The 19,783-nt window shown below is 40.3% G+C and overlaps 2 protein-coding genes and 1 pseudogene across 2 annotated transcripts; 2 read left to right on the forward strand and 1 right to left on the reverse strand.

Moving 5' to 3' along the window:
* Positions 1–582: 582 nt before the first annotated feature.
* On the forward strand, positions 583–6,052 carry LOC138366228 (ras-related protein Rab-8B-like; annotated as a pseudogene).
* Positions 5,687–10,972, reverse strand: LOC138366227 (5'-deoxynucleotidase HDDC2-like). Its single transcript, XM_069327139.1, has 4 exons — positions 10,785–10,972; positions 9,467–9,591; positions 8,547–8,718; positions 5,687–6,372 (listed from the first exon to the last, which is right to left on the reverse strand). Exons 1-4 carry the CDS (start codon positions 10,887–10,889, stop codon positions 6,142–6,144), a joined length of 633 nt encoding a protein of 210 aa, XP_069183240.1. The 5' UTR covers positions 10,890–10,972; the 3' UTR covers positions 5,687–6,141.
* Positions 10,973–11,209: 237 nt separating this feature from the next.
* Positions 11,210–16,506, forward strand: LOC138366229 (small ribosomal subunit protein bS1m-like). The gene is made up of 3 exons (XM_069327140.1): positions 11,210–11,501; positions 12,233–12,354; positions 16,232–16,506. The coding sequence occupies exons 1-3, from the start codon at positions 11,235–11,237 to the stop codon at positions 16,386–16,388; spliced, it is 546 nt and encodes a 181-aa protein (XP_069183241.1). The 5' UTR covers positions 11,210–11,234; the 3' UTR covers positions 16,389–16,506.
* The last annotated feature ends 3,277 nt before the right edge of the window (positions 16,507–19,783 follow it).

Below are 19,783 nucleotides of genomic sequence, written 5' to 3' on the forward strand. Positions count from 1 at the left end.
TAATCGAGGGACCCAACCTCCACCACGTTACGCGGTAATTGGTTTCACAAAACATCAACCCTGTTACCGAACCAGTATTTACCCACGTCTTTCCTAAATCTAAACTTATCCAATTTATACCCATTGTTTCGTGTTCTGTCTTGTGTTGATACTTTTAATACCCTATTAATATCCCATTTGTTATGTCCTATGTTATAAGGACGTTATTGTTATGTCCTATGTTATGTTCTTATCCCTTTGAGATGTATTTTTTTTCTTGTCTCAATAAACATACTTGAACTTGAACTTTCTAGAACACCAATGCTATGAACTCTCACAAACCCAATGTACCTTCTAGCATGTAAGTAAATAAATGAATGAATAAATAAATAAATAAATAAATAAATAAATAAATAAATAAATTAAGAACAAATTAGCCATCCTCTTTTACATTATTTGATTAGTATTTCATCTGTCATATTGGTTGTATATATTTGTAACCCGCTGAGGCATGCAAACATAGTGAAATTCCGGCCGTGTTGAGAGTGACACAGGCATGTGTGCAATTCAGTATCATTGCGTTATCATTCTTATCATCCATGCAGGTTAACGGAGGGTTGGGAAGCCTCCTCATTCACACACACACATCTACCGGCCATGTCCAGACCCTATCATTATTTCTTTAAAGTTGTGCTCATTGGGGACGCTGGGGTCGGCAAGAGCAGTTTATTGACCAAATTCGAGGAGGATACGAGCCGCAAGGAACCCTTCGTGTCGACGATTGGTAATTATATGGGTTCATACTTAGGTTTTGATCGTCTTTAGTTGATTTAACCAGTTGATTCTATTGTGTTAACTGGATAGGTGTTTCTATCACGAAAAATTAGATTTTTTTTTGGTGGGTGGGGGGGGGGGGGGGGGTAGAAATAGCCTAAGCTACTCTATCCCTTTGAGATGTATTTCTTTCTTGTCTCAATAAACATACAATACAATAAACAAAAGCTGCCTCGTATGGGCCAATAGGCCTTCTGCATTTACCTTTGTTCGTATGTTCTTATGTAACATACTAGAACTTTGAATTAGATTTTCATATCGTTGTTGTAGGAAGCTATTTCTATAATTTTGAAAGATATTTTCTTCATTGACACACACACATGTGCTGTATGTGATTTTGTTGCATGTGTGTGTATATGAGTGTGTGTATTGTTCGCTATACACTTTCCCAGTCTCCTGTTCATGATCACCTGCAAAATAGTTACTATTCAGAAGGCAAGGGAACTATGAGCATGGGGGAAAGAACATAAGAACCAAGGTAACTGCAGAAGGCCTATTGGCCCATACGAGGCAGCTCCTATCTATAACCACCCAATCCCACTCATATACTTGTCCAACCCGCGCTTGAAACAATCGAGGGACCCCACCTCCACCACGTTACGCGGCAATTGGTTCCACAAATCAACAACCCTGTTACCGAACCAGTATTTACCTAAGTCTTTCCTAAATCTAAACTTATCCAATTTATACCCATTGTTTCGTGTTGATATTTTTAATACCCTATTAATATCCCCCCCTGTTATGTCCATTCATCCACTTGTAAACCTCTATCATGTCACCCCTAACTCTTCGCCTTTCCAGTGAATGCAACTTAAGCTTTGTTAATCTTTCTTCATATGAAAGATTTCTAATTTGGGGAATTAACTTAGTCATCCTACATTGGACACGTTCAAGTGAATTTATATCCATTCTATAATACGGCGACCAAAACTGAACTGCATAATCTAAACGACTATATAGCATTTGGAACGGATCAAGATGAGGACTTGGGATGGGACGGCGGAAAGGAATGGTGCCCAACCACTTGACCTCGATATAAGACTAACATGTATATGCACTGGCTGCTTGTCCCCCAACACAACGAATTATTATTATTAAATTATATATTTGTTAATATAAATAGGAACCATCAAAATTGACTTGAATTTGGAGTTCCCCAAGTTCAAGGAGTTCCCCTGGGTAGTATATATATGGGCCGGAAACAGTCAAAAAAATATTAACGTCCATTAATACATAATTGTGATTAGGTAACAAATACAAACACTGTACCCACATTAATCACGGTAACCTGATCCTGTTCTTTTAATAATATACTATCAATATCATATATGAATATGATAATGAGGTGAAAGTTAAACAAATATATAGTTTATTGACTATAAACACATTGGAAATTAAAGCCCAAATGCCTTAGAGATGAGTGAATTAAGCCTGTGGGGTGTGTTGACAGGTTTCCCATTCCGAGTACGTGACGTAAAGTTTGGCAGGAGAACAGTAAGGTTGCAACTGTGGGAGGCGGGCTGGGACACTCCCTCCGCCACCAGCAGCGACCCCGCCAGGGCCCCAGGGGCGTCCTCCTCGTCTACGACGTCACCCACGAGACCAGCTACGACAGTGCCCGACGCTGGTAAATCATTTACTGCAACGTTTCTCTATTTTCATTTGTTCTATCTCTAATGTGTGCTCATATTACGTTTAGATAATCTCAATGGTTTAAGAAATTGATGATAATAATCATAATAATTTATTTGCAAGATGGTACAATGGATTGGTGAGATTACATAAGATAGGTATTTTTACATTCATGCAAAGCCATTAACACGCATAGCGCTTTGGGCAGGTCCTTAATCTAACATATCAGGTAAGATGAAAGGGTACATTGTAGCAATGTTTTATATCAAATAACTACAATATAAGTTGACATAGGTGATTACACTGATAAGGATATGTCTTAAGTACTGTCCTAATATTGGGGAAGTGGGTAGTATAAGATACAGTGGGAGTTTGAAGCACAAGGTACGAAACTATAAGGATGAAATTAGGTACCTTTTGATTTTACTTTTGAACAGGACATGGGTTGGACAATTTTTTAATTCATCAGGGAGTGAGTTCTAATGACGGCCCTTTAATTTGCATGGAGTGTTTGCACAGATTTAGTCTGACTGGGGATATCAAAGATAAATTTATTTCTGGTGTGGTGCTCATGGGTTCTATTACATCAAAGAAAAGTTTCAGATCAAGATTAGCATTTAGGAACAAAGTTTTGTACATGTAGATAGCACATGAGAACATGACGCATGAACACATGATAAAGTTGTTTCAGTAACTTGTGTTACTTGAAAGAATGCTGCATGTGCGTAAACGCACGAAAGCAGACATGGCACACAGGCAGGCAGGCAGACAGACACAAACAGGGGGGGGCTCACAGCTGAGTGGACAGCGCTCGGGGCTCGTAGTCCGAATGGCCCGGGTTCTATTCCCAGCGAAAATAAATGGGCAGTTTCTTTCACCTTGATGCACCTGTTCATCTATCAGTAAATAGATACCTGGGAGTTGAACCTGGGGACCTGCTTCCTGGGATGTGTGTGTTAGGAGAGAAATATATGTAGTAGACATAATATAGGAAAAATAGATTGGCTACAAAGGTGGGGCCCAAAAGCTGAATAGCTCCTTTCTGCAGACACAAATATAGTAAATACACACACAGGGGCCTCGTGGCTGAGTGGATAGTGCACATACAAGATTCTCAGAGGAATTGATAGGGTAAATAATGACAATTTATTTAACACAGGGGGCACACGTAAAAGGGAACACAGGTGGAAACTGAGTACCCAGATGAGCCATAGAGATATTAAAAAGAACGTTTTTAGCAGAGTAGTTAACAAATGGAATGCATTAGTACGTGATGTAGTGAAGGCAGACTCCATTCAGAATTTAAAATGTAGATATCATATAAAATGATTGATAAGTCAGGAATCTGTACACCGGTTGACAGTTGAAAGGCAAGACCAAAGAGCTGAAGTTCAATCCGCACAAGCACAACTAGGTGAGTGCACCCACACACACACACAGCTTATGTGAGTACAGCAGTTTTTGTTTCTCCTTCAATTCAAACACACACACGTTCTTACTAGGTGAGAACACAAGGCTAGTCCCCAGCTGAGAGGAATTTGTTTTTTTACATACAGTAGTTGGGAGAATTCCTTAGGTGGATTGTGGGCTTCAGAACTCACCAGTTGTCTTTTTTAGTTCGCCGACTTTCTGGATGTCTTCTCCGGCGAAGTGACAATGTAATTTTTCTGTGCACCTCTTTGAGGGGGCCAGGTCCTGACTATTCTTTGTTAGGTTTAAGAACTCTACGGCTGATGTGACATAAATGTTGGGAGCCATCTCGAGATACTTTCACAAACCCACAAGTGACTCCACCAGATAAACAACTAAAACCACAATATAACCACATCAGTAAGAAAATGTCTGTATCCATTAAGGTAATTAGACTAGACCAGACAGAAGGACCAAATTGGAAATGAAAAGGAAATACTCTATGCGAGTTTCTAAACTAGACCAGGGGACATGTTAATGACCCATGTTTGCTATACTATGGTATTTTTATACAGGTTATGGAGGCTACGGGAGCAGGGAGGATTCGGCAAGATGGTGGTGATGCTACTTGGGAACAAAGGACACTACCAAGGGGATGATAGACAGGTTATTAATGATGCTTTTACTCTGAAAGAATGAATTGGTTATACAGTACTTTAATACCTTACCAATTAAGCAACTGACATGTTAGCTGGCCTGACTCGGACAATTTTGTACTGTACTTCAAAAATTATGTAGAAAGATGTATCACTACCATACTTAAAAATTATAATCCTTTTCAGTTGGCAAATCTGAAGGTTTTCTGAATTCTTGAATTCTGAAAAAGTAGTTAGCAATTAGTAAACATGAATAACTTATCTATACTGCAGGTGACATGGCAAAGAGGGAAGGAGCTGGCAGACGAGGCTGGTATTAAATTTCTCGAAGTGTCTGACGTGACAGGGACCAATATTGAGCAAGCTCTGGTCAGCATCACCAGTGCTATCTTAGCTAAGGTCAGTCATGTCTATTACCTCATATCCATGTTGATAATGTGTGTTTATTGTTGTCATAACTGAGGCCGACTGGTAAATGTGAGTTGATAAACGTGTAGGACATGTTATGATTTTATAGTTGGGATTTACTACTGCAGGAGACAAATGTCATATCAAGTGCCAAGCCTTCCGTGTTCTGTTCCTTACAATGACCATGACTGAACTTGCCTTGGACAAGCCTTCTGGGAACCTGTTCTGCACTGTACTACATTCATCAAGTATTCCAGTGACTTACTCGGCTTTTAGCAAGTTTTCCAATGGTCTGCTATTTACAAAAGTGCACAAATGATGTCATAGTAAATTTACTTGACTTATGAACTCTGTTCTTGACAAAAATAGTTGAAGAGGTGTATTCTTCAGATACCAATGCAAACTTTTTTCCCCCCCTTCCTTTATTCCTTTGTAATTCTAGTATCCTTTGTATTTCTCCATACTGTACAGTACTGTACTTGTATAAAAGTTAATTTTATTAATTTTTTTTTAGTTTAGTTGCTGTTTCTTGGATGCTAAAGTAGATGTGGCTAAATAACAGCAGTTTTATTATGTAGAAGTCTGGTGTGACTGCAGGATCAAGTTGCATAATTCATTTATTCATAAAGACAAGAAAACAGCTAGTTGTGCAATTTTCAAGGACCTATATTAGTTTACCAGCACAAAACTATTGTACAGTATACACATATTTGCTGAATTTCACCAATGATTGCCACAAATCTGATAGGATTAATAATAAAATAAAGGTCATGACTTAATTTAATTATAGGAACACCACTATTGTGAATAAATTACATTTTTTACTAATATGCTTATCTTTCTTATTGACATGGACTAGATGAAATGTTTTCTCTTAGCCATGTGTCGAGTCATTCTTTGTAGAAAAAAAATCACATCTGAATCAGAATCAAGCAATTTATGGTCTTTTTCATCTATGAGAAAATTATCAAGAGCCAATATCCTTGAAGTAATGATCTTATTATTGATTATTACTTGTTTTGAAATGGCTAAGGAATGGGCTTTTACAATCTCTTCACTTATTAGGAAACATACCAAACAGTGATTGGAAAAAAATTCATTATAAAAAGGAAAATAAACATACCTACGTAAAACAACAACAAAAAAAAGCAAAGGTTTTCGAGTCATAGAATACAAAACAGTACCACAGTTTGCTTTAACAACAAAGCAATTACTAGTTAAATTACGAGCATTCATCGGGTTCATTAAGCGTTTTACTTCTTTGTTTGTATAATTCTTCAACCCACTGCTGTACCTTAGGGTGGGTAAACTGGCCTTCAGTTGACTTGAAAAATTCTTCCAGTGATCCTTTTCGATCCTGACTTGTCTCATACTCAAAAGCTTGCAAGATCATGTCAAATTTATCCAAATCTTTTACAAGCTTTGCCTCTGGTGTTTTCTGTTCTTCATATTCCTGAAAATGGTAACTTATTTAAAGACAATACATAATGTTGTACATGGGGACACAAACATATATTGGATAATAAATTTATAAATATTAGAGGATTTTATATTAATTTTTTGAGGTGTGCCAATGGATTATCATCAGGCATATTAACCTATTTTTGTTGTATTAGTATTGGTATTATTTCAGCCAATACTGTATACTGCACTTTGATATTTACTTTTGTACATAGGTCGGTATAGTTCAAATATATATCTGACAAAAAATATTAAATATCATTATCAAAGTACTGGATCAGTCTTTTTTATAATATAGTACATATTGGAGTACAGTATTTATATAGATTAATAAAATATTGGTATCGGTGCACCTCTGCTCTACAGGTAAGAAACTGGCCCAGCTGTAACCACACACAGCACGACCATTGGTGAACAATTAACTTGTAGTAAACACTAGCATTTACCACAGGCGGCTGAATGAGATCAATTTTTGTTTCTTTACTCAAGTTGTGATCAACAACTGGTGTTACACATTTAAGCAAGCTTGCATACCAAGCTGTCAGTACCAACAAGGTCCTTAAACTGTAGGATGACAGGAATAAACACCTGGAGAGGCGAATCATGGGTAATACAGTGGCTATGTTCCCGACTTACAATCGGGGATCCAGGATTCGATCTCTGGGTGGGACAGAAAAGGTTGGTCATGTTTCCTTTCACCTAATGCCTATTCACCTAGCAGTAAATAGATGCCTGGAAGTTAGGCAACTGTTGTGGGGTTGCATTCTGAAAAAGTCAGTAGTTTGACCTAGGGAGGACCTCATTACAAGTCTAAAGTACATATATACATATATATATACATATATATACATACATACATACACACACACACAGCATAATATCTCCAAATAAATAGAAAATGCAACAATATGTCAAACTATGCTACCTTGAATATAATACCGTTTCTCTCAGCATGTCAAGGTCAGGCTTCACTCCCGTATTGCCCAGGCTGTGTCGGCTTACTTTTAGGTCCAGCACAGCAATCCCAGTGCCTGGGTACCCTGCTTAGGTTTCCCCTTCAGGTCCTGGAAATCTCATGCAGGTCTGGTGGTCCTAAGGATATTCCCCCACACCTATTCTCACTCTTTGTGAGTTTGAGGGTTGCTTATCATCTATGCCAAGTGGTGACATTAATTTCTTCTGCCTGTTGGTCAGTGACACCTTCGACTCCGAGTCCCATGGGGTTTGCTCTCTCCATATAGCTCTTTTTTGTGACCTTCCTGATGAAGTTAGACCTTACCACGCAGTGACCGATTTGCGTGTTAGTTTTACCAGATTGCAGGGATCTGGGTTGTGTACCGGGTTGGATGCACCCGAGTTACCCTGGTTGGTGTTTAGGGACCTGGAATTGGGGGTGTTGGCGAATTCCAACTTTTTGCGGAGCTGTCCGTTGATTTTAAGGTTTTGTTTTCCGTGAACCCTCCAGTTGTCTGTAATGCTTTGCTGACTTTCTGGAGATTTTTTCCAGTGGGGTGGTGGATTGTCACCCGCACCTTGCACCAATGTAAGGGGAGGCCAGGTTCTGGTTCTGGTCCCCGGCAGGCCAAATAGAATGTTCCGCAACTGATGTGACTTTTTTTTTTGTGTACATGGCAATCTCAGCACGATAGCTTTATAGATCCACTGGGGAGTCCCGCCATAAAAAAATTAAGTGTTTCATCCAATTCTTCTGAATTTTGTAACTTGCAGATCTTTTTTTTTGTGGATTTGGGATTAGGGGAAACTAACTATTCGGAAAGTCAAAAGGGTTTTCACTTTTCAGCAAGTCTGCAAGAAATTGGCCAAATTTGGGAAACCTACTTAAATTGAATTATAGGTCATAATTTACAGAGATGTTTAAGGAAGGTTTTCCAATGACCAACTGTCTTAAAATGCAAAACATGACAAACCAACATGGTGCTGTGGATAATTTACATTTCACTCAAAGGCAGGTTAAGCAACACTAGGTCTGGCCAGCAAATATATAAATGAATGGGGTGACAGCATTGATTCTTGGCTTATGGGACCATGGCAAAACATCCACAGGATTCCTTTCATCGACAAGCTACACACATTCATGTACAAATTATATTTAGCATAAAATGATACTACATAGTATATTCTCATCACAACAGCATTTATAAATACCATAAACAAATTAAACATTTCATTTCCTGCTTTTTCTCCAACCAAGGTTATGAAATGCTCCATAGCTGCCACTTCTTGTTTGTGTTTGTCTTCCTCCGAGACCCCACAATGTGGAGTGAGGTCACCCACTGTACTTTCTGCCATGTCATGAACCAGTGATATCTTCATGACTCTGAAAAATAAGAATTTATTTATTTATATATTTTTTATAGCAATTCTACTTGGCTGCTCACTTAAGTAAGGTTCTGCTGTTTCCACGAACTGGACTACATACAGTCAAGGCAGATTGACATTCACATAATTGAATAAATTGCAGCATTTATCTTGTGTACTTAACTGACTTGCATTTTGTGGCACTTAATTGCGACACGGTGACTCTAGTGAATGGTTTTGACTGCTTGGCAAGCCTTTTCAGAGTGAAATGTCCCACAGAGTTCAGGTCTGGACCGTGTACGTATTTGTGAATGTATTTTCCCAACACATCAGTCTTTATATCGAACATACAATTTAATTTCATTTGAAGCAATGAGGCGACTTGAACCAGCTGCTTTTGTTCTATTCATGGGCGAGTGGGTTAAAGCGAGTGCCTGGGAATCACTAGAATGCTGGTTCAAGTCACCTCAAATGATTTTCTCCTACAGAATGATGATCCAACAGAGAAATTCAGAATTTTGATTATACCATATTTATAATCATGCATTAGTGTGTTGATTAATCTTTCTCACATGAAAACTGCATTGCATATAAATACAATATACAGTACTAATTACAATACAGTACAGTATATAAATATGTATAGATTATCTATAAGAATATGCATTAACATATACTGTACTGCAGTATAATAAATATACATCTCATTTGTAAGCACATATGAGAGGTGTACAAGCAAAGTATTAGTGCAAACAACAAACTCTCACCTATCTCTGTTCACATTATCATTCTCGTCAAGAAGAAATGATATAATGGCCATCCGGTACATGTGACCAGATATAGTTTCAGGTTCACTGACATTACGAAGAACCCATCCAGTTCTTTTCATATGCTGAAAAGAGTGAATAGGTAAAATTAATTATTGTACTGTATTTTTATCATTTCAACTGATATTGATCAATTACAATTAACAAATGTATGCCTAGAAAAAATATATGCCATCTTTGATACTTCTTTTCTATCCAACTTTTAAAATATTTTACTATTCATAATGACAATATTATATATGGGGGTATCTGGGGTGTCAGTAAGGGGTAGTACCTCTGACAGGGAACAGTCGCACCTTCGAGTGGTTTGTCTGCTTTGGTCCCACCACCTCCACTAACTCTCACTTATGGCTCTTAGTAGCTGTTTGCAGGCAACAACGGCCACACCCCGGTAAACCACTTCAACTGGCAGGCAAAACCAGGCGAGGGTAGCTGAAGGTTTGAGGCCCTTGGTGAACTAAGGCTTCTCTACCTACGCATGCGAAGACAGAACCCGGCTGACTACGTGGAGGAACCCACCAGAATGGTTCAGCAGGCAGGAAAAGGCTCAGCAAAGAGTTGTGGAGTGCAATAAGTGTGCAGTGAAACACGAAGAACACTGCTGGCCATCCACTGCATCCTAATATATCTCCTGCCATCTCGACTTGTCCTGCTGCTGGACCCAGATAGGCTGGGATGAGAGAGTGAGGCTGATAATTTGTGCAACTCTCCCTCACTTCAATACAAATCTTGTGCAAGTCATGACTTCAACCAGTACTGTGATGTACTGTATGTTTTTTTTTTTTACACTTATTTGGAGTTTGTATGGTATGACATTTGTTATGTCATCTACAAAGCAACTAAGCTAAGAAACCATTGCTCAAATCATTGATTTAAAAGAAGCAAACTGCAAAACTAGGGGGAGAGAATAAGTGAATACAGTAGCTGGGTGTGGGCAAAAAGAAACATTAAGTTTTGTGCGGATTTCCGAGATTCAAACAGTGATGACACACCATCACAAACACCTGTCTGGTTGCCTCAGGTAGACTTCAAGGACTACCTTCCTGTAACACATAGGGTACTCTGCAATGAACATTTTAGAATGTTCACAGACCTTGAACAAGTCTTCCTGGGACGACCCTATCATCTTGGAATTGCTGTTGAATGGATTAGTACTCGACTGTTAAATCATATAATCGTATCATATTAGGACTAAATTTGTCACATATTGGGTATGGCTTTCTTAACCTAACCAATATTAAGAAATCGTCAATCTTACCTTTAATCGACCTATTTGCTTGAAAAATTCTAAACAGCTTTTAGCATTATGTGAAGCCATTCCTTCAACTGACTGGGTCGAGTTTGTATCACAGTAGCAAGCCATAAGTGGCCAACCTAAACACAACTCTCGAGTTTACAGGAGCAAGTAGCGAGGTCAACTCATCTCTATAAGATCCTGGATTTAGCTTTATAGGATCAATAAGGTACTTGAAACATTTTATCTATGTACTTATAATGTACGGTGGTGTTATATGAGCACCTATACTTAAAACTAACACTTTACAAAAAATACGTTAATTACCAAAGATCAATTTAAATAAATAACAAATGAATACAATTATAATAAAATTTTATAATTACTAAGTAAAATTTAAATAATTTTCAGGGGACTATTTTATTTAGCAAGATATCCTCGTTTAACTCCTGAGGTACACAGATCATAACAACAATGGCGGCCTCCATAAGACGGAGTGGTGTTTTCCTGACAACCCGAGTCTGTACTCCCTTTATCGGCAGATATTGTTCATCGGTTCCTACTGGAGAGTCTGGTCAAAGTACCAGCGATATATCAAAAGATAATGTAAAGATTGAATCTGGCGGGTTTGCGAAAGCTTTTGCAAAATATACTCAGGACACTAGACCTTCCGAGGATGAGAGAGATGTTCAACCTCCCAAGTCATTTGTCACCCTTCTGAGGAATTCTAAACTCATGCAGGTATGTTGTTTCTAATTCCTAAACCTAAATTAGAATTGATTGATTAACTAAAATAGGATTGATTAACAGTTGAGAGGCGAGACCTAAGAGCCGAAGCTGGCTCTTAGAGCCCTGCAAGCACAACTAGGTGAGTACACTAGACCTTCCTGGTCACTGCTAGTTGTCACCAGAGTCACCAGGCTCTGAGCTGCTTTGAGCCCCAGAAGGCTAAGTAACCTTGCAAATTGTCAACCCCTAAATAAGGTGCAGGGAGCTCACTGGGTGAGCAAATCTCAATTTATTATGCAGTAATTGAGCACCATTCCTTCACTCCATCCTCGGTCGTTATTTTTTCCTTCCCTTTGGCTTTAGGGGTGTTCATTTATTATTTGGGTATGCTTTCATGGCTCTGAATAGATGTACCACAGGTGTGTTTTTCAGTGTTTTTTAAGGGTTTCCTCTGGGTTTTATGCCTTTGGCCACATCTTTGCTTCCCCAGGAGTTGAGTCCCAAGTTTACAGGGGGTAAGATTTGGATGTTGTTTTCCCATGTATCCCTCTGAACACTACCCAATATTTTTGGGACCAAACAATTTGTAAGGTTTTGATCTTGTGGGGCTCGAAGCCTGATATACTAGCAGTGGCCTGGTAAGGTCCGGTGCTTAGGCTAAGGAGAACCACTGATGTGGTGAACAGGAAGAGGCATTTTGATCCATTCGATGCTTTATTTATAATTAATTGTTTAATTTACAGTTGGGCGATCCTCAAGGCAAAGTGGTCGAGGGCACCATTTTCCATGTAGTTGGAGATGACCTTTATATTGACTTTGGGAGCAAGTTTTACTGTGTTTGCTTGAGACCGCAACGAAACCCAGCGTAAGTACAGCGTTTGTAATTTTTTCTTTATAAATAACTTGAAATGCTGCCTTTTAATTTTAAAATGAAATTTAAATGCTGTTTTTTCACATCCGGCATGCTGGATGTGAAAAACTCATGAGACCCCTTATGAAATGGCATGGAAGTAGTATTCACGTGACAATCTGCCTCCCCACCAGAATAGCCTCCTGAAAGTCAGTGAAGCTTTACAGATAATTGGAGAAGAAGCCTCAAAACTACCAAACAGCTCCACAAACAATTCACACACTAGCTTGAAACTTGTAGTACTGATTACTGCCACCAGACAACCCGGCCCCTGCCCATAGTCGGCTAACCACCTCGGTTCTGGAGCTGATGAATAACGCACGATATACAGTAGTGATGAACGTAAAGGGAATAAAATCAGGTAGCCCTGGTGGGCTCTTCCAGAAAGAGGCGTTTCATTATATTTAACGCTGGGTTTCTGGTGGGTAGCCCCTCTGGTGTCTCCCTAAAGCCAACCACAGGGAACAAAAATAGGACTTACCCAGGAGGTAGATTGGCAGCAGACACTAGGAAAAAGAAGAGGAAACCAGGCTGGGAGACATGGCCGAAGGCAACATTCAACCAACTGGGATCAAGGACATTAACTAAATATTGGGCCACCAGTACCCTGGTAGAATGCCAAAACCCCCGATCCTAAATATGATCTCATACCATGTTAGAGAAGACTGCAGCCAAAGCCAAATATTTGTGAACTTCACGGGCTCGAGAGTAGACTGCAAGCTGCCTAGATTTAATGACATTGCAGATGACCTGAGAAATACGAGACTTGGAGCAGGGAACCAAGGTAATTAGGTCAAGCAACAAAAGCATCCATTGAGGCAGAACCAGAGGCACACAGGTAATGGCAAAAGGGCCGCTGCTGAACACAACAAATGATGCACCCCCCAGCAGAACCAACAAAGTGGCAATCGCCAAGGGACCGCTGTGGAAGCCCATCGACTAATTCTTTGTCAGAAAGGAGAAAGCTGCCAACAAAACAAACTGCCCATAAGGGCCAAAGGAACAGAACTCACCTTTAGAAAAGGGCCTGAAGCTCCCCAACCCTACAACCAGGGGTGAGAGCCATAAAAACTTAAACAAGACAGCCTTAAAACACAACTTGAGCCAAAATGGAAACCATAAACCAAGGCGAGGAGAGAAAAAACAATCAGATAAAGTGACCAGGATGACTCAGGAGGAGCATGAGGAGGCTGGAGATGAAAAGACGCTTGGACCAACTTACAAAACGGATTCCGTCGTGTCGACACTGAATGCAAGCAGTACCAGCCCTACCAAAGTCAAACAATAAGAGGCAACAGTACTTAATCTCAGCAGCCAAGCAAGTGGAGGGGGGGTGGGGAGGGGAAAAGGAGGATTCAAATGAATTTAGCCTAGTAGTAGCTTCTCTAAAATAATATTCATTAATACATAGTTATACAATAATACTGTACAAGTATAATATGCTATAACACAACATGATCTCATAACCCAGCCTATGAGTATATATCCTCACAATACAAAGTACAGTATAGCAATACTGTATCAATCAACCAACAGTAGCCTAATTCACTTGACATCATATTAATAGATATACATGTATAATAATACATAGGATAGTGATACACAAGTCACATAGTACAGTAATACATAGAACCTATATACATAACAGTGTATCAAAGATATATTAAAAATCAATATATAATGATACAATGTTGTACTGTATTATATCATTAAGGTATGATCACAGTGTATATCAAGTCATACTGGTGTATGCTGGATCATAACAGTACAGTATTTAGAATATTTCTGCAGTTTCCTGGGTGTTTATATTTGCATGTTCCATCAGTTCTTCCTGATAGTTTATATTTGCCTACATACAATGCATAGTATTGGCAGGGTCCCGGTTCATGCTTTGTTGGAGTGTCAACAACACACTGTGTTGGCTCTTTGCAGAAAGATTTAGGTCGAGATCTTACAGATTCCTGTTGCTGCTCGGGCACTTCCTTAACTGTTTTTAATATTTCTTTTTCTCTGGCCACTTGTGCATGAGTCAGCTGCATATCCTTGCACTTACCTATGTCCTGTGTAACCACTTCCATGTTTTCTAACAAAAGCCCTTCACACTGTTGAATCTCCTTACATAACTTATTGTATTCACTAACATCTGGATTTAATTTAATTAACTTCAAAATTTAACTTTTTAATCCTCTATTTTCCTCCTCTAGGACTTTTCCTTCAGTTTCCTAGAGTTTCTTATTCTTACATAATTCCTATACAGTATTTGGTCTTCCAGAGTTGTAACCTTCTTACATTCTTATAACGTTCTTGTAATGCCACTAGCACGCATAGCATTTTGGGCAATCTTGATTTTCCCTGGAATATGACCCGCCAGATCTTTCAACCACCAGGTACCCTTTCACTGCTGGGTGAACAGAAGCGTACGGTTAAGGATTGTTGCCTAGTCAATCCTCCCCAGCCAGGATTCGAACCCAGTCCAAATCGCTTGCAAAGCACGATGCAAGTGTCTTGCCACTGCACTACGAAGACTTCTTCCCAAGTTTTCATTTCATCTGCTCAAATTCTTAATTATATCCACATGATACTCTATATTTTTTCCAACCTGTTGTGAAAACCTCTCATGTTAATATTTTTCCTCATCAAAGACACCAAAATCATACCCTTTAGTTTTGTCCTACTCATGGCAGTGGCCATCTTTGCTTTTGTCATCATGTGCTCCCCGCACTATTTCCTTCAAAACACTAGGTATTTCTAATATGTTTCTTTAACTTTGTTTTGGTTTCTGTTTGCCAGATATTCACTGGTGTGCACTTTTTCACTGTAATATTGCTTGTTTATCCCTCCCAAATTTAAAAAACACTGGAGCTCCCCAGCCCTCACTCCTACAACCTCCCTTTTCCTTTATCCACTTTATCTATTCCTCTCAAGATCTTGTACATAGTTATCTTATTCCTTCCGTTTCTTTTCTCCTAAAAAATTGCAAGACTGAGTTCTCTCAACCTGTCCTCATAGCTGAGACCTCTCAATTCTGCTACTAATTTAGTTGCAAACCTCTTAACTTTCTCAAGTTTCTCTTTGTGCTTCACATGGTGTGGGTTCCTTGCTGGAGCTGCATACTCAAGTAATGGTCTCCTATAGGCAGTGTGTATGGATTTGAAATATTGTTTAGATTCTTAAATGACATTCTTATGTTTGATAATGTCCCATATGCTGCTGAAATTACCCTGTTCACATCAGTTTTTAGTGTTAATGTTGGGATTATCTCCACTCCCAGGTCTTTTTCTCTTATTGTTTCTTATATATGCCTTCCTATATTGGTATTGTTAAATTTGGGTCGCCTGTCTTCCATACCCATTTTCATTACTGTATAGGTGTGCTGACTTTCTGAATGCTTTTTCAATGAGGTGGCAGAGTGTCACCTGTTCTCTTCACCTCTGTGAAGTAGGACTAATGTTCTGGCTCTGGTCCCTGGTAGGCCAAACATAACACTGCAACTGATGTGACCTAATAGATGGGAGTCATCTCAGGGAGAAGCCATTTCATCTTGAAAGAGGCATTTCTTTACATTCACTGCTAGTTTTCAGTTTTGGGTCGCTCTCCAAGCCTACATCTCTGTAGAGCGAGCTAAATTCTGATCCTGGATTCTGATAGGTGAATTTGTGGGTCTCAGAGGCCTGATATGTGAATTTAAGTCTTGGTGTAGCCTCTACATAAGCATGCAGTTATTGGAAACACACCAGAAAAGAGTGTGTCATTACAATTAATGCTTGATTTTTTCAACTACATTAGCTCTTAACTTAACTCTTCATAAAGAGAAACTACTCTTCATGTTCAGGAGTTTTGTGAGAGGAGCCAGAGTTCGTCTTCGACTACAGGAACTTGAACTTTCTACACGATTTCTGGGGTCGTCTACAGATATGACAATACTAGAAGCAGACGCATCACTCCTGGGTTTAATTCGCACAAGAAAATTAGAAACAGTCAACCAGTAGTATATTTTGTGTATTAGATAAGTGCAGTCATGACTTAGCATTGTTTGTATATATGCAAAAATACCATGTTAAAATTTGTAGTTAAAAATTGTAGCATAGGTAATTCCTTTTTATTTTTTTCTTGTAAAGATATTGAAATGTGTTAATAAATTAAAACTGCAATTGTATCTTCATGTTTTCCTATAAATTTCTTGCAAATTATAGAGTATATTTATTCCCTTCCCACCTGACACCCACCCACCCAACTCTCACCTGACTAACACCCAGCCACTCCCTCTCACCCAACACTCGCCCATTCCTGCCCAACACCACTCCCACTCTTGTCCTGCACCTGCTCCTCCATGATATCTTGGGCAAAGGCCACCAAGGCTGAAACTGCAGGCTGCATATCTCCTCTGTGCAGATCCCATGCCTGTGACTTTCTCATGGAGATGCTTAAAAGGCCCCCCAATGAGGATCCAGACACGCAAAACTACAGCTAGATGCGAACGAGTCCAGTGATTCTCTACAGTAAGGGACCCCTGGACAACACAGGCAGTTACGCGTGAAGCTTCCACATGTCAACACTCTTAGAAAGCACCAGGGCAAACAGGCAAGCCAGGGCAAACAGGCAGGCCAGGGCAAACAACAAAGCAAATGAAGCCCTGCTCAGGAATATTGAGTTCTCAAAGCAGTCAAGTGAGCAGGTCTGACAGAACCCTTGCCAAACCCCAAAGGAAAATAGAGGGCTGTCAGCCTGCCAAGATGAGCCTGAGACTTCATACTGCAACCAATAAGCAGAGACAGACCTGTACTTGAAAAAGGGCCAGGCCCATGTTAGAAGAGAGTCCAAGCTCCACAGGAGGTATTGAAGCAAATCCGCAGACTACAGAAAGCGTAGTGCAGGAAGACACCATCCTCCCCTATCGCTTAAGGTATTCATGGATACCATATTCTTTGGTAGGGGCTTCGTGACCTGCGATCACCAATCCACCTAGGGGCAGTGATTGGGTCCGTTTGTTCGGGCTTGTCGCATGGTATGTGAGTTTGCGGTGGTGTGAAAGACCCTGAGGAGGATTTGGCTTTCTCCAAAGCTCAAGCACCAGCTTCACTTTGACATGCCACACCTCAAATGAACCACATGACCCCAGTGGTTCATTGCTTGTATCGAGGGAGACAGATTCGGTCCTTTTTCCTGTGGAGCTGAACACTTCAATATCTCGGTTTGATCTTTTTGGGTTTTGGTTCTTTGCAAGGTTCACATGCGGGGTGTGTCAAACATTCATGCCGACAGATTATCTCGGTTCCATCCCATTTCCACAGAGTGGACATTGGATGAAGTATTGCTGGCTTTGCAAGACATTTGTTTGCCCTGCAGTGGAAATCTTTGCATGAGCATGGAACCAGAACCTTCCCTCACATGACTGTTCCCCAATTGTGATGCTATTACAGTGGATGTTTTTGGCTGGACTGGTCGAGGTAGAGATTCATTTACCTCTTTCTCCTGGATCAGTTGTTGCTCCAGGCGTTGTCTAGTCTAGAGTCATACTTGGGGTGGGTGCTCCTTGGTGACCGGCCTAGCCTTGGTTTCCGGCACTTCTAGCTTTTTATCTGAACCTAGGCGTTTCCTATCGCTCCAGCTCTTCCAACAAATTAGCTCTCCGAGGTACCTCACTGGTTTGACCACCTCTGCTCTATGAGTCTGGTATTTTTTAAGCATGTTTTTATCGCCATTTGTATGGTGGGCAGGTAAATAGCTTGTTGGTCTCTCACTATGTGTTTCAGCAGTATGAGATTGCTTGACACTCGTTTTGCTATTTCTTGGCTTTTTATCATCTTTCTTCAATCTCCGTCCAGTTGTCCTATCGTTCTTCTCGAGGATATTTCTTGATTGGCATCTCATGCCGACTACTGTTGCCTCGTATCGTTTGGCATTGGTAGAGCTGGTATTGCTTGCATTTGGTGTCGACACCTTCACAGAATCCGTTTTGTAAGTTGGCCCATGCGTCTTTTTATGTCCGGCTTGCACATGCTCCTCCTGAGTCATCCTGGTCACTTGACCTGATTTTAATTTTTCTCTCCTTGCCTTGGTTTATGGTTTCCACTTTGGCTTATGATGTTTTTAAGGCTGTATTTTTTTGGGGATGGCTCTTGCCCCTGGTTATAGGGTTGAGGAGCTTCAGGCCCTTCTCCTAAGTTGAGGGATGTGAGGAACATCCCCATGGGGATGAGAACATGGAACATCCCCATCCATGAGGAACATCTTCTCCAAAGATGTTTGTTGGCAGCTTTCTGCTTTTCTGGCAAAGAATGAGTTGGCAGGCTTCCACAGCGGTCTCTTGGTGATTGACACTTTGTTGGTTCTGCTGGGGGTACGTCATTCGTTGTGTCCAGTGGCGGTCTTGTGTTACTACCTGTGTGCCTCTAGTTCTGCCTCAATGGATGCCTTTGTTGCTTGACCCAGTTTTCTGGTTCCCTGCTCCAAGTCTCGAATTTCTCAGGTCATCTGCAATGTCATTAAATCTAGGCAGCTTGCAGTCTACTCTCCAGCCTGTGAAGTTCACAAATATTTGGCTTTGGCTGCAGTCTTCTCTAACATGGTATGAGATCATATTTAGGCTCGTGGTTTTTAGCGTTTTACCAGGGTACTGGCGGCCCGATATTTAGTCAGTGTCCTTAATCCCAGTTGGTTGAATGTTAACCTTTGGCCGTGTCTCTCAGCCTGGTTTCTCTTCTTTTTCCTAGTGTTTGGTGTCAATCTACCTCCTGGGTAAGTCCTATTTTTGTTCTCTGTGGTTGGCTTTAGGGAAACACCAGAGGGCTATCCTCCAGAAACTCAGCATTAAATATAATGAAACGCCTCTTTCTGGAAGAGCCCACCAGGGCTACCTGATTTTCCTCCCTTTACGTTCATCAGTACATGATTTTCCTCCCTTTACATCAGTGTGTTATTCATTAGCTCCAGAACTGAGGTGGTTAGCTGATTAAGGGCAGGGACCGGATCACCTGGTGGCAGCAATCAGTACTAACGCATTTCGAGCTAGTGTGTGAATTGTTTGTGGAGCTGTTTGGTAGTTCTAAGGCTTCTTCTGCTTGGTGAAGTCTCCAATTGTTTGCAAAGCCTCACTGACTTTCAGGAGGCTATTACCTCTGTAACGAAGCCAGGAGTTCCCGGTAGACAACCGGGAGACCACATTAGTTGCAGAACTTCTGCAACTAATGTGACCTCTTAGTATTTAGCAATCTCAGTGAGATTTGGGGAGTCACTTGAACTCCTCCAGAAAAAAAGCATTTCATTACATTCAGTGCTGAGTTTTGGGAATTTTCCCAGAGAATTTCACAAAATAGTGTACTGAAGCTGAAACGTTTGCTCATGCCAAGGTTTACAGTTGACAAGGATAACTAAAACAATTCCC

The sequence above is a fragment of the Procambarus clarkii genome, chromosome 19 (genome assembly GCF_040958095.1).
Source record: "Procambarus clarkii isolate CNS0578487 chromosome 19, FALCON_Pclarkii_2.0, whole genome shotgun sequence".
NCBI lineage: Eukaryota > Metazoa > Arthropoda > Malacostraca > Decapoda > Cambaridae > Procambarus > Procambarus clarkii.

Coding starts and splice junctions, on each gene's coding strand:
- LOC138366227 (XM_069327139.1), bottom strand. CDS start 10,889: ATGGCTTGCTACTGTGATACAAACTCGACCCAGTCAGTTGAAGGAATG. Junction 8,719..9,466: donor GATAATGTGAACAGAGATAG/GTGAGAGTTTGT, acceptor CTTATTTTTCAG/AGTCATGAAGATATCACTGG. Junction 6,373..8,546: donor AAATGTTTAATTTGTTTATG/GTATTTATAAAT, acceptor TACCATTTTCAG/GAATATGAAGAACAGAAAAC.
- LOC138366229 (XM_069327140.1), top strand. CDS start 11,235: ATGGCGGCCTCCATAAGACGGAGTGGTGTTTTCCTGACAACCCGAGTC. Junction 11,502..12,232: donor GGAATTCTAAACTCATGCAG/GTATGTTGTTTC, acceptor TTTAATTTACAG/TTGGGCGATCCTCAAGGCAA. Junction 12,355..16,231: donor AGACCGCAACGAAACCCAGC/GTAAGTACAGCG, acceptor CTTCATGTTCAG/GAGTTTTGTGAGAGGAGCCA.